General features: G+C 36.0%; 1 protein-coding gene across 2 annotated transcripts in view; it reads right to left on the bottom strand.

The window, feature by feature from the left end:
- Positions 1 to 1,511: 1,511 nt before the first annotated feature.
- The window catches only part of LOC136803708 (uncharacterized protein DDB_G0283697-like), a 33,926-nt gene continuing 22,000 nt past the window's right edge, over positions 1,512 to 13,437 (bottom strand). The window contains exons 13-18 of one of the 2 annotated variants that reach the window (XM_067060427.1): positions 11,897 to 12,016; positions 11,112 to 11,282; positions 10,765 to 10,919; positions 4,783 to 4,836; positions 3,290 to 3,700; positions 1,512 to 3,167 (exon numbers count right to left, since the gene is read on the bottom strand). In XM_067060427.1, coding sequence (XP_066916528.1) covers positions 2,961 to 3,167; positions 3,290 to 3,700; positions 4,783 to 4,836; positions 10,765 to 10,919; positions 11,112 to 11,282; positions 11,897 to 12,016 — 1,118 coding nt within the window. In that variant the 3' untranslated portion in view covers positions 1,512 to 2,960. Of the gene's footprint in view, positions 3,168 to 3,289; positions 3,701 to 4,782; positions 4,837 to 8,245; positions 9,225 to 9,689; positions 10,065 to 10,764; positions 10,920 to 11,111; positions 11,283 to 11,896; positions 12,017 to 13,437 lie in introns of those variants that run through there. The other variant, XM_067060428.1, reaches the window with a different exon arrangement.

Genomic DNA, 13,437 nt, shown 5'->3' with positions numbered 1-13,437 from the left:
GAGATTTTGTCAGCCCTGTTAGGCCCTGGTCCCGGGGGGGGGGGGGGATTTTGGGAATTGAAAGACCCTTAGCGGGACTAATTTGACCAATTTTGACCAAATTTCGATCTTACAGGGGGTAAAAAGTTGAAATTTTCCTATTTTTCCGACCCTTACTGGGACTGAAATTTGTTTTCTGATTTTTCCGACCCTTAGCAGGACTTTGGAAGTCAAAAAAAGGTACCCTTAAGGGCGGCACATACCGTACCCTCCATTTGCCTAAGTACCCCCCCCCCGGGCCCTGGTAGATAAGAACAGTTAACTCGCATAAAATCAATCGCCTGGTAATTTCGTACCTGTTCCAAAAGTTTTCTTACCTCCTAGCTGGATAAAGATATAACTGTTGTGAAACAAAAATATCTCCCCTGGAAAGCGAGGAACTGTTCTTAATTTCGTGGAAATCCTTCCAGCTGGCAAATCATCAGAACAGATATTTGCAAATTTTAGGTCGCTGGCTACTTCTGAACGTGGATGTGCTAAATTTTGTCTTTGGATCAACTCTGGTTTCTGAGAGTAAAATTTCAACAATGCACATGCGACCTTACACAAATATTGTTACGAGTATTGTTACCGGAAAAGTTTATAGGCTAGACGACGATTTCCTCGACGATTTCAAACCAAAATTTATTGAGATTCTTTATATTTCTTTCCTAGGAGTTAATGAACAAAACCTTTGTTGGAAAATGTTCTTTGCTTTGGGTTATAGGAAAGAAATTATAACGCGACTATTTATAGTCTTGATATAGGCTAAACCACCGATAACCGGTTATTGGCCCAGCTAGCTTTAGCGTACTGGGCCTTTCATTAGCATTCTGCCCGGTGTCAGTGTGTAACAATTTACTAGGCGATACGCGTTTTCAAGCACAGCACAGGCTAGTACATATTGTGAAGGATTTGATTGGCTGTTAGAACATGATTGACAGAGTAAAAAACAATTGAAATCGTCTTTATTGGTTAAAAACATAAAAGGAGAAAATACAATTAACTATTAAAACTATAAGAATATAACAGATGTAGTACGTTTTAAGAAAAACAATGTGATTTACACAGAAATAACCGTAACAAACCTTCTTCTCTTTAGGAAGATGTTCTTTTAAAAAAAAGCTGTTTTTACATTTCTCTATCATGTGAACAGTTCAGTTGTTCACGTGTTAGGAAAAAAACTAACATCTCTGTATATAAGATTAAATATTATGAATTATTTCTCAATATTGTAAATAAGAGATGGCCGAATGGTTTAAGGCGTCTATGGCTTGTATTAGCGACTCCAGGTTCAAATCCCCTCTGCTAATCAAGTCTTGTTCAGTTCATATTTTTATTCGCTGGGCCTTCATGCCCTCTGGGCTTCCTGTGCTTTTCTTTTACATTCAGTGTCTTTAATTAAATATATATCTTAAAGAGGGGACATAGATGTCGAAAAAACTGGCAAAAAATCGATCGCAAAAAAATCATTTTTGCAAATTCATCTTTCTAGAGAAACGTTGATACACAGTTTACAAAAGTATGACTTACTTTAACATCATATAAGATAAAATACATTATAAAAATTATATAGAACTCCATACAATAAACATGTAGTAAAAATTCAATTAAACCCTTGACACACTGTGATAAAAGCTGACAGACAAAAAGCATGTAAAATAGAGCAGCACATAAAAAATCTGCAAAGTAAACATCTACTAAAAGTAAAACATACAAGATTCATTGACGTGCACTACGATACACAAGCTGCAAAACTATATTATTATTATTATTTGACTTTAAAAATACTTAAACTACTAAATTTATGAAAATATAGTACTGTATTGCTAAAAATGTTGACATAAAATATAAGCCGCATAATATATGGCTAGGACGGTTTCTCGGTTTGTGGGCTGACGGTAGCGGGAATCAAAACGAGAAGAAATTTCTGAATTCAGAAACTTCAGAGAGTATTTTTATACTACTTTCTAGCTAAGGGGGACAGAATTCTAGTTCGAATTATAGAAAGAATCGAATAGTAGAAGTTCGAATTAGAGAAAGTTGAATGCATTTTTAACAAATTTCTTTTCTCTGATTCTTAGGGGTTGAATTTATGGCATATTTTATAAACTAAAACTCGGTATTAGAGTATTTCATATTTCTTCGTCGGTAAGTGCCGTTCTACATAAATGCATTTTGAAATTTCCGGAGATATCGGTTTTGGTATTGACAAAATGGCGAGTGGGACTACAACAAAGTTAGCTGAACTTTCAGAATCTTATTTAATGTACCACCTTAAAGGAAGAAATTTTGGCGGATTTGGCGGATTTAGCCAAATCCGCAAAATAAAGTTTCCGCCAAATTTAGTTTATTTCTCCGCTAATTCCTCATCACTTAAACACAATAAAACCTAAGATTGAACCAAATTTAAAAAAAAATTAGTGAAAACCTATTTTTGCGAGAAAGTTATTCTTCTTTAGAAAAGACAAACCCTTCAAAATCAGAATAATACGCCTATCAGTAAATGAATCAAAGCAAAGGCTACTAAATGAACCACAATCATCCCCATAGAGCAGTGCTATTTTCAGTAAATTGACGACCAACTCGTGAATAAAATAAAAGTCGTTTAGGAGAACGTGACAGTCATTTGAATAACAATAAAACTCCAGCACATATTTCTTCCCTTCAGCCAGTACAAAAAGGACAATTTATCTTGTTCCTAGGTAACCGCTGTGTTGTAAAAGACGATTCACAAAAAATTCTCTCAACCGCAAATTTAAATTCCGTCAAACTTCCGAAAATTTCTTCCCGGAAAAATCTCTTTGCTTAAGGGATGATGTTATCATTGACAAAACTTATGCTGGAATTAGAAATTAGTTATTCAAAAGACCCTCAGTCACATACTCCTATCCTAAACGAAAATTCCCATTGTGCATTCACAACCCCATCCCACAAAACACCTAGTAAACATGATGAATGTTGAACTGTTTATCCTCAGCTTTATTTTGTTGTCTTAATCGCTTCTTAGCAGCAACTCTTTCTTTGAAACGTTCTTTTTCTTTATGGATCCGTTGAACCTTCTCATCGTCCACCAGTTTGGCGTGTTTTCGAAGGTGATCGGTAGCAATGAAGTTGAAGTAGTTGTTGTACACATCTGACAATTGTTGCTAAAAAACGAAATCAAAGAGTCAATAACAAATCAGTGCTTGAAAAAGGTTCGTCCACCCCCTTGTATGGATATAAAATGGAACAACCCAAAAGAAAATTATGAAATATAAGGTTCACTCACATCTTTGTATCCAATCCTTCTGAGTTTGTCTTTATGATTCTGAGCATCGAATCTCCATTTTTTGATCACTTTTCCACTCGCCATTCCACAGAGCTCTGATTTCGTATAAATCGCCTTGCCATTGGCCAGTCGCCCGCGCACTTCGTTTTGATGAACCCAGGGCAGGAAAAATGGTACGATTTTCTGAAGAGGGTCTGGTAGGTGTTTATCGTTTCTTCTGTTACTCCCTTGAGCGTTTGGAATATTGTTGTTCCGATATGTAGAAAAAGTGACGCCGCCATAGCTCGAAGAAGAAGTGTTGTTGACTTTGAAAGGATTTGGTGCCATTGAGTGACTTTGCGTTGCACTGATAAGGTTGTAGACGACCAAATGTTCTTGGTATATTGCTCGCGGGTTGTAGTATGTCAGGTCCTAATGTGGTAAAGAAAGGTACACTCTTTATAACTCGAGCACATAGTAACGTACAGTTTACTCTCTATAATTCGATCTTCAAGTGAACAAAAATTTTCTTCGAATTAAAGAGATATTTGAATAAAATATTAGTGTTTTTTACGGTATGAATCACAGCGAGATTCGAATGAAGGAGGTTGGAATTAGAGAGAAAGAATTGACTGTGGACGTTTGGGCGTGGTTCGAGTTGCAAAGAGACTTTAATAATATGAGATTCCAAAGATGTTCATAGACCTTGTTTCAGACATTGAAGTAACAGGGTGTTCGAGTTACAAAAAAGCCTACTGCAGTAGATTCCTACCATATTTGATTTCCCTGAAAAACGAGCTCATAATACACTGGGATAAATAAATCGTTAATATCGGCGTAAATAATGCAACACCGAACGCTATTTTATAACTAAAATAATATGTACATACGCTGCCTTCAAGGTAAACGCAATTGTCTTAAAGGGACATAAAAGTAGTAAAATGTAGACATTGCGCGAACCACGTGTCATTAAAGAGAACAATTAAAATCACGTGTCCAAAACAAACTTGTAAAACAATTGAAACAATCAAAATAATAAATAATTTAGATGGGACAAGGCAAGCAAAGAACTGATGCCAAACGAATTTTGATTTCTAACTTCAGTCAAGTTAGAGTCAGGGTTTATTTTCGTCGGGGAAGAATTTCGTCACCTAGAGGCATTTTCGTCACTTTTCCCCAACCAAAATTTCCAATTCGTCACTTTTCCCCGACCAAATTTACAATTTAGAGTCACTTCCACCCGACTAAAATGTCCAAATAAAATCGTTTTTTTTTTCACTAGCTCGAAAATAAATCTTGTAATTCGACGTTTAAAGCACTAATTTCGGTTAATAAAGGCGTAAAAAATTTGGATTTGAATTTTGGTTGGGGGAAAAAATCGAGTAGAAGTTTTGATCAGGTGATAAAATTTTGGGGATAAATTTCGTCAGGGAAAAATTTCGTCACCCCCGTCACTTTCCCTCGACATTTTTTTCCCCGATAAGGAGCAAAGAAAAATCACAAAGAACACAAACCTTTTCAATGGGGTTGACTTTTCCATCTTCAGAGATTCTCTCATCGTTGGTTCTCTGAAAAATTAAAGATAATCTAGCAGTCAACACTAATTATAAGTTCGAATTACAAATATGCTAGAATTTTTGGAAAAAACTTTGAAATATTGAGCTGAACTTATCTGGTTAGTCTAAAACACTCTACCGCCCTAAATTCTATTTAACACTTTTTCTTAATTGCTCAGATATTTGAGAAGCAGAAAGAAAACTTTATTAAAGCACACAGGGGACCTGAGAAAATGTTCAAAGCTAAAGGTACGAAGACGGCTAATGATTAGCCCATCATAATTTTTGTTGTATCTTTTTCATCTCGGGGAGTTGAGTTGACACAGTAGCCAAAATTAGACATATCAATTATAAAATCAATTACATATCATCAATCGCCATAGCAATATTTTGAAAACGAGTTAAGTGTTGATTTTGACGTAATTTATGAAAATGTCTATTGGAGGATTCTTGAGGACGGGATATTTTAGGACCTTTAGCATCTAGGACGGTGACTTGAATGAGGACGTGAAGTAAAATCTTAAAATCAAATGCCAAATTTCATCCGATTTTACATAAATTTTAATACCATTTACCATTTAATAATGGACAAATTTGAATTTAGTCAAGTTTTTGTAAAAAATGACGTTATAATTGGTCAGCCTAAGCTGAGCATTCAAATAGGTAAAATTTTCCAGTTCCACCATAAGACGACAAAAAAAAATCTGATTTTCCGATCTCACTTTGATTTCTAAACTTTATTCCGATCGGGTTAACTTTTTAAGTACTTTTAGCGTCCGTTGTTTTTACATCATAATGTAGTGTTTCAAGATGGCGGCTCAAGCGATAAAGTAAGATGTGATAAGTCAGTGTTGTATCAAAGTATTTCCACTGTAAATCTGTTGCAAGCTTCAATTTCTGTCATTTATTTTTTTAGCTCGACAAATCAAACACATGATTTTCATCAAGGGGATTCTTTTTCTACATCTTTTGAAGGTTTAAAGCCGTTTGCTCAAGTTTTTGTTTATGTTGAATTTTCTGATACTTTCTAATTCTATTGCTGCTTTTTGATAGTTTTTGCAATAAAAACATATTTTTCTTGTTTGCCTCTAGGGGGATTGATGGTGTTATAATGTTATTGGAATTTGATAAAGTTTACAAAAGTACAGCTACTGTATAAATTTGATAAAGACTGGATGCAATCGTGCTTTTTTGGACTTGGACGTGTTTGTGATGAATGATATAAAGGTGAATCGCAAAAAATTGTTTGGTTCCCGTCATTTCCACTTTAAAAAGTGGGAGTCGTTCGGTTGGTCGGTCGAAAATATTTTTCTGTTAAGAAGCAGCTACATCTTGTTGATAGGGAATCCGTGTGGACTGATCCGAATTTTAAAATTGAGAAACCGTGGATAAACTGGTGTTTTCGGTTTACTCTCCATAAGCATGCGGCTCTCTACTTCGATTTGAAAACTTGTAAACACAGAGTGGAAATCCAGCAAAGCAGCGGAAAAGCTTTCCGACCCTCCAACTCTACCTGCTGACCGTAAATCAGGGTCGGTCAGATGACGGGAACCAAATGATGACATCATATCTCCTATTATTAGACTTGCAAAATTATGACAAATGGTCTTTGGAATTTGATCATTTATATTAATATTAATATATACAGTTCTTGTTGAAATTGATCAAACTATTTTTCACGCAGTTCCGGACGCAGATTGTGTTTTCTAACATTTTCTAACCTTGGCGCACGTTTTGACTGAATGATGGAATGGAATGAATGGCGATAACAGTTTATAGATATCTCTTATCAGACTTGCAGAAAGCGGGCTGCCGTCAAGTTACACAACATGCACATTCTCGTCACAACTTGCACAGCCATAACAAACAGATCAAGCTGGTCTTCATTTAACATTGTTTTAAAGTTTAAAAAACACTGCCAGTGCTTGGTACAGAAGAGAGGACTCCCAGTTGAAATTAATTGCTACACCGCTGCCCTGTTGAATTCATTTATTATGGTCGTGTGTTTATTCCGCCTAGCAGTCTGTGCCACTAACTCGATCGGGAAGATTCTTCCAAAATTGGAAGATTCTTCCGAAATGGGAAGAATCCTCCCGATCGGGAAATTAACTTAACACCCAAACGGGTTAACGGGCTTCCAGATCGGGAAGAAGCGAGAAACTAAGGAAAACTCGATCGGGTTGAAACTTCTTGTTTGGGAAGTTTACGCAGTTTTTTCACAATTTAACAAGATTTGTACGGTAAAGTCTACTTTTCTTTCGGTGAAAAACCTTAAAATTTGATGCTTCTTCACCTCCAAAAAGTTTCAACTTTCGCCGGTCATCGTACAGCTTCGCCGAGATTCAGTCAATTTTCAACTTCCCAAAGAGGAAGAATCTTCCAAAACGGGCAGAAAAAAATAGAGTAAGTTCTTCCCGTTCGGGAAGGTTCTTCCCATTTCGGAAGAATCTTCCCGATCGGGTTAGTGGCACAGACTGCCTAGGCGGTAAATCAATCGCCCAAATTCATAGACCAATCAAAAGCGAGTTTAAAGCAAAACGGGGGAAAAATGAGCTAGTTATGAATTTTAAGTTTTGCTTTCGATTATCATTTGCGACCAGCAAAGTCTTCAAGATGGTTGTGTGCATGTTGTGTAACTTGACGGTACTAAACTACAAAATTTATTTACGCAGACTGCTGACGTTTTGGCAATTTTCTTATTTATTTCTAGTACAACACTTTGGTCAGATATGGATATTGTCTACATCCAACAGAAAAATTGTATCATAACTGACTGGAATGAAATTAACAAAAAGTTTAATTACACTATGTTTCTCTTTTATTTTGTAGTAATGAACTATAGCTTAATTGTTTGATGTCATAGAAACAGTGCTACAATGCTAAAGAGAAGTATACTTTGAGCTTCTCGTGGGGGGGGGGGGGGGTTGGAGGAGCTCTCAGGCTTGTTTTAAATAATTTTAAATCAAGTTATCAAATGTTTCACATTTTGTACATTATTCAACATTTTTAGTCTACTCTGTTTCAGTACATCTCTTACATCTGTTAACCCACTTATTAAAGCTATCTAGCTAAGCTCTATTGGCTGACCTTCCAGCCTCGGCTGGTTTATTCTCTATGGATTCATATCATTTAAAAATATTGTACTCTTCCTTTACCGTCTTCGTCCCAAAGGCAACGACAAAGCAGAATTCAATCTGACTGCACTTTTTAAAAGTCGCCGTCCTAGATGCTAAAGGTCCCTATTAGGAAACTGTATACGGGTATGGATAATTGTAACAGGGACAGTTTTAGTCTTCAGCAAAGGGACGAATTTTAAGCGAATATCTCTTTCGCGACAGAGGTTTTTAGGGTTTAAAAAATCAACGAAGCAATGTGAGGGTGTTATCTAAATAAGGATCTAAGAAACATATAAAGCAATAAGTTGAACAAAATGATTGATATATTGGGGGATTTACGAAAATTCGATTACAAAATGCATACCACTTAAAATATATGTTATTAAAATGACGGCATATTGCATGACATATTATATCCTAAACTATCAAATCAAATACTATACTTTAACGGGATTAAATTTCACGGCTTTCGCAGATTCGGGTGTTGGCAGCGAAATTAATTCCCAATATAAATCTTGAAAAGCGTTATCCGCAAAATATTTTCAAAAAAACTCAAAAAATGTGAAATAAACCACTTTTTTAATGTTTATACTGGTATCAAAGAAGCACTGATAATGTATATTTCAACAACCAACATGCAAAGTTTGGCAGTAAACGGCACAAAATCGTGATAATATTTTCTCCTAATACTGCCATTCGCGAAATTAAGAAGGCCCAGCAAAATCTTAAAATTTCGCTAATGAGCTCAACCGCAAAATTTAATTCCCGCCAAAATCTATCCTATTAAAGTAGTGTAAAACTAAAGAAAAGACAAGAAAACTCGTGGCGTAAATTTTACAAAACTAAGTACACAGTTCAAATCAACATCAAAAAGTATAAAAATATTTATCCAAGGTCGGGTCGGTACGCAAAAACTAAGAGAAAACCAACGATTTCACAAGTGAGCGATGAATAATTTTCTTCAAAACTATTTTCGAGCCCTGTGGATGGATCGGGGGCATCCAACCTTCCTAACATGGCATCAAGTTAAGGATTTACTCTCGAAATAAGTTATTTCATGGCTAATCCTTTTCATTTATCCTTCTTTTGCAAATCAAAGTGTTCCGTAACAGCTTTCTTTTTCAATTTCTTTCGCGCAAATTTCCGTTTCGTTTTAGCACGTCGCCAATCGACCTTTTTGTGCCTATGTTGAACAGCTTCGTTATTGATGAGGTGGGCGTTCTCTCGAAGATGTTGTACCGCCAGTTCGTTGAAAAAACGGTTTGAAAGTGTATTCATCTCTTTCTAAAAGAGGAAGTTAGTGAACGTACTCAATATCTGATTAGCCGACGTCGACCATACGGAAAGAGCACCATGTAATAGAAAGAAAGGGAGGACCACCTCCGATAAATAACAAAAGTTGACACATTGACGAAATGCGTCACAGTTTGCCTATCAGAATGTAAAAAGTTTCTTTGACCTTTGTAAGTCTTTTTAAAGAGGATGTATGTCTATTAGAATGAAAAATAGTGATAACAGTCTCATTCATTTTCACCGTTCAACAAAGGTTTATCAGAGTATTAGATTCAACTGAGCTCGGTTATCCTTTGAAGTTATAGTCTTAGCCTTTACTAGACGTCACCCGCGTTTTTTCTACGCGATTAACGTGTACTCCACTTTAAGAAATGGAATGGAAAATACCGGTTTTTGGGTGAGGTACTGGCTCATTAAATCTATGAACTGGAACTATACATAACGTACTTGACTTACCTTTGACATTCCACGACGTAGTGCCTCTTCCTCGATTAATTTCTCTTTATAGTTTTCTGCTTCCGCCTTCCATTTCCTGATAGTTATTCTTTTAGCAAATGGTTTCAAGTCATTGTTGGCGTACATCTTAAGTCCACCCTTCATACGCCCTTCGATTACTTCACGATTTATCCACGGAATAAAGAAAGGTTCTTTGGGAGCACTAGATTGCTTTCTTGAATCCAACCTTTTTCCAGTTTTGGAGAACGGGCTAGTGTCCGGGAGGATTACAGGGTCGATTACCTTCAGCTTGGATACGGTTTGCGTTGCATTTACGAGATTATAGATAACGAGATGTTCTTGGTATACAGCACGTGGATCGTAGTATGTCAGGTCCTAATAGTGTACAGCGAATATCCCGCATTACATTCGGCGCGCATCGGATCTCTTCAGAGATTCCTTTCATTTGTATATCAAAACTTTTATCCTTCACTTCGAGAAATCGGTAAAACTGCTTCAATTTTAAAGCGTGCATCGCTGACAGGGTCAGATAGTCATTAAAAAGCAATTTGAGGCGAATTTTTAAGATAAGCCGTTGTTATAAAAAAAAATGAATTGAAATCTGAAATTAATAATAAGACGTTGTTATAAAAAAGTAAAACTGAGAATTCAATGTATTGTCCTTCACTCAAAATTTAATCCATTCTACTAAAAATAAGCATTACACAAACGCCGGCTTTCTTTGTAATTGTTTGACTGGTTCCATAATTAGACCTGCTTTGTAAAAGTGGCTGGCGTAAGAAAGACACATTAAGGTAGCGTTCAGGATAAGTGATTGAACCACTGAGTACCTTTGATTGGATTAATCTTCGCAAATTGAGAATCTAAGAATTTCGCTTGGATTAAATTTCGCGAATCAGCCCCTTTTTTACCTATTTTTATTTTCATTTCCCTGGGGGTCGGAATAGGGCCCAAATTCTGATTTTCAATTTTAAGCGAAGACTAAATTTCGCGAAAAGAGCCAAAATACGCAAAAATCAATCCATATGAAATTTAATCAATTTTTAAGTTAATATTTAATAAAGCAGAATTATACCCTGTTTGTTGTATTAACTTCATCTTCATCTTCATCATCGTCACCGATAACGATATTATTGAATGTGGGCGGTGTAGTGGGCGAAACGCGGGGCGTTTGGTTGTAGTCTAATGTCGTTCGCTCTTCAACATCTCGCGCATGCGTATCACCACCGTCTGAGGAGAGAGAAGGAAAGATTAAAAGGACTTGTGTTGAAATAAATGAACGTGTCTTTTTATCTTTTGAGCCTGAAACATATTTGTGATATAGGGAGATGGGAAAAAGCGAAATATTTCCTTGTGTTTCAATTTTTTGGAATAAAATCTTCTCGTAGAGGATGAAAAGGGGTGGAAAATGTTGTTTCTTACCTAAAGAGACAACTTCGGTCACTGATACGTCACTATCATCATCATGAAAATTGGGTTGAGGGTTGAGAGTAGATGACGATTGTTGTTGTCCGTCATCGTCGGCCCATTCGTCGTCAGAATCACTATCGCTGTCACTATCCAGTATCGTCTTCAGATTGTTCAATGCTTCAACTAAGGGGCAAATTGGAAAAAAAGGGATTCCATAAGATGTTTATTTGACTGTCCCGTTTAAAATCCATACAAGGGGTTGCACACTGACCTTTATGTATCCCTGGACCAAGCCATATCCGCCATCTTTGAGTGAAGTTTGTTTTCACTTTTCAAAAAACTTCGATCAAAGGTTTTGCTTGGCCGGGATTGAGAAGGGCCGCACGTCTGCTAGGTCCCTTACCTGGAGTGCCCCCCTGGAAATGCTAGTCCACCCCTCCTTTGGTATGGATGTCATTACGGGCATCAACACTTTGATAATATTAATATATACTCCCCTAAAATCAATCAATTTTGAGACACAAGAGCAAGCACTCACTAACTCATATTATGTTTAATGACGCGCTGTTGAAGCATCTTCGCAACAAGACTTTGAAACCGAGGCGCATATAAATGAATTCATGCTTTTAGAGAAAGGTGTAAGAAAATCCGATCCCCGAATTGAATTAACTTTGCAAAAAGGAAATTTAGAAATTACATCATAAAATGTAATTTAATTTACGAGGATTTAATGAGAGCTCTTCAGACCGACATTACAGAAGGAGAACTACAAAGCACAAAATATGTAGAAAACATACCGTTCATTTTGTACTTTTTGGATCTCGGGCTTTCACTGATAGTTTTGTTTGGCTTCACTTTGGTGCGTTCTGGTGAATGCAGTGGAGATGCTTGTTCTTGAGTGGTATGTGAAGTCTCATCTAAGAAATGCAAGGAAAATTTTAAAAGTCATTTACGCCTAATCATACATCCCTTAGAACCGATTTCGTAAAGTGACTATATATATTTGAAGAAATTCATTAAAGTTCTCTCCACAACTCTTCTATGCCCCCCCCCCTTCGTGCTGACTGTGCAAACGTGTGAATGGGCTTTTTCACTTGCGTGAATGCGTGAAAATTTCATTGAAGGTTCGCTGGGGGCCTCTTCTATCAGTAGATTGGGTGGGAGAGTAAATGTATGCATTTCGTTGATATTGGAAATCTGCACTGCGTATTCCAACCTGAGTAGACCGATTTATAATTACAGTATATGGCCCCCAAAACGGAGACGGCCCCCAAAACGGAGGTTTTCATTAAAATGAAGATTCTGACTTGTAGATTTATCAGAATTAAACGATTTTTGTTTATTTTGAAAGAATGATGGTTATACTTAAAAATGAGCATGTTTTTTCTGGTTTGAGACGGATTCAGAATAACATATTTGCGTCTAAAGGAAATATTTTAACACCAAAATTAGATAAAAATTGCGTATAACTCACTCTAGCTCCTTGGATATTGAAAATAAGTTATGAAAACGGGGTATAGGAAACTTTCTACACCTAATGCCGTTCAGAAAATGCAAATACATCTGTGACTTTAGAGGCTGGGTAAAAGATATAGCATCTTGAAAGTCAACCAGTATTTTGGAGCCCTAGAATCAGCATTGACAAAACCGAAAATTCTAAATATGAGAAAAAGCAAAATATCTTGGAATTCTATTCCTATCACCTTGAGTTAATAGTTTATAACTAAAAATTGACATTATATATCAAACTTTTCGCTGAATCATCAAAAACGGCAAATTCTGTCATTTTTTTGCAAAATATAGGAGAACAATAATCTTTAAAGCTTAATATTTTCAGTTTCAGTTAAGCTTTTTTTCTAAAATTTTCACAGCTTATTCCATACATGAATTGAACTATTTTCAAAAGAGATTTGTTTTCAAAAACTTGATTATGACGTTGTTAAATCAAAATTGTTATTTTGAAAATTTCTAAATTTTCAGTTTGGACTTTGCAATATCGAAAATCTTGAAATATTTCATAAAAATCATAAATTTTACATCCATCGGGTCGTAAATTTAAGGGAAAACACAAATATGTCCATAGTTTTTCCCCCTATTACCACTGGGCTTAATAATTTGATTTTAGCTACACCTCCGTTTTGGGGGCCCAAAACCTGCATTTTGACAACCAGGGGTATACTGTAAAAAAATGTATCAAATAAATTTATGCCCAAAACCCTCTAAATCATATTTCAAAACTATGGTCAAAATTTTGTATTCATATCTTAAATATATCTCGAGAAATCGCAAAAATTTCAAACCTCCGTTTTGGGGGCCATTAGAAAAAAGCTACCTATCT

The sequence above is a fragment of the Clytia hemisphaerica genome, unplaced genomic scaffold, assembly GCF_902728285.1.
Source record: "Clytia hemisphaerica strain Z4C2 unplaced genomic scaffold, Clytia hemisphaerica genome assembly, whole genome shotgun sequence".
NCBI lineage: Eukaryota > Metazoa > Cnidaria > Hydrozoa > Leptothecata > Clytiidae > Clytia > Clytia hemisphaerica.
This window is presented reverse-complemented; position numbering and strand designations above follow the sequence as displayed.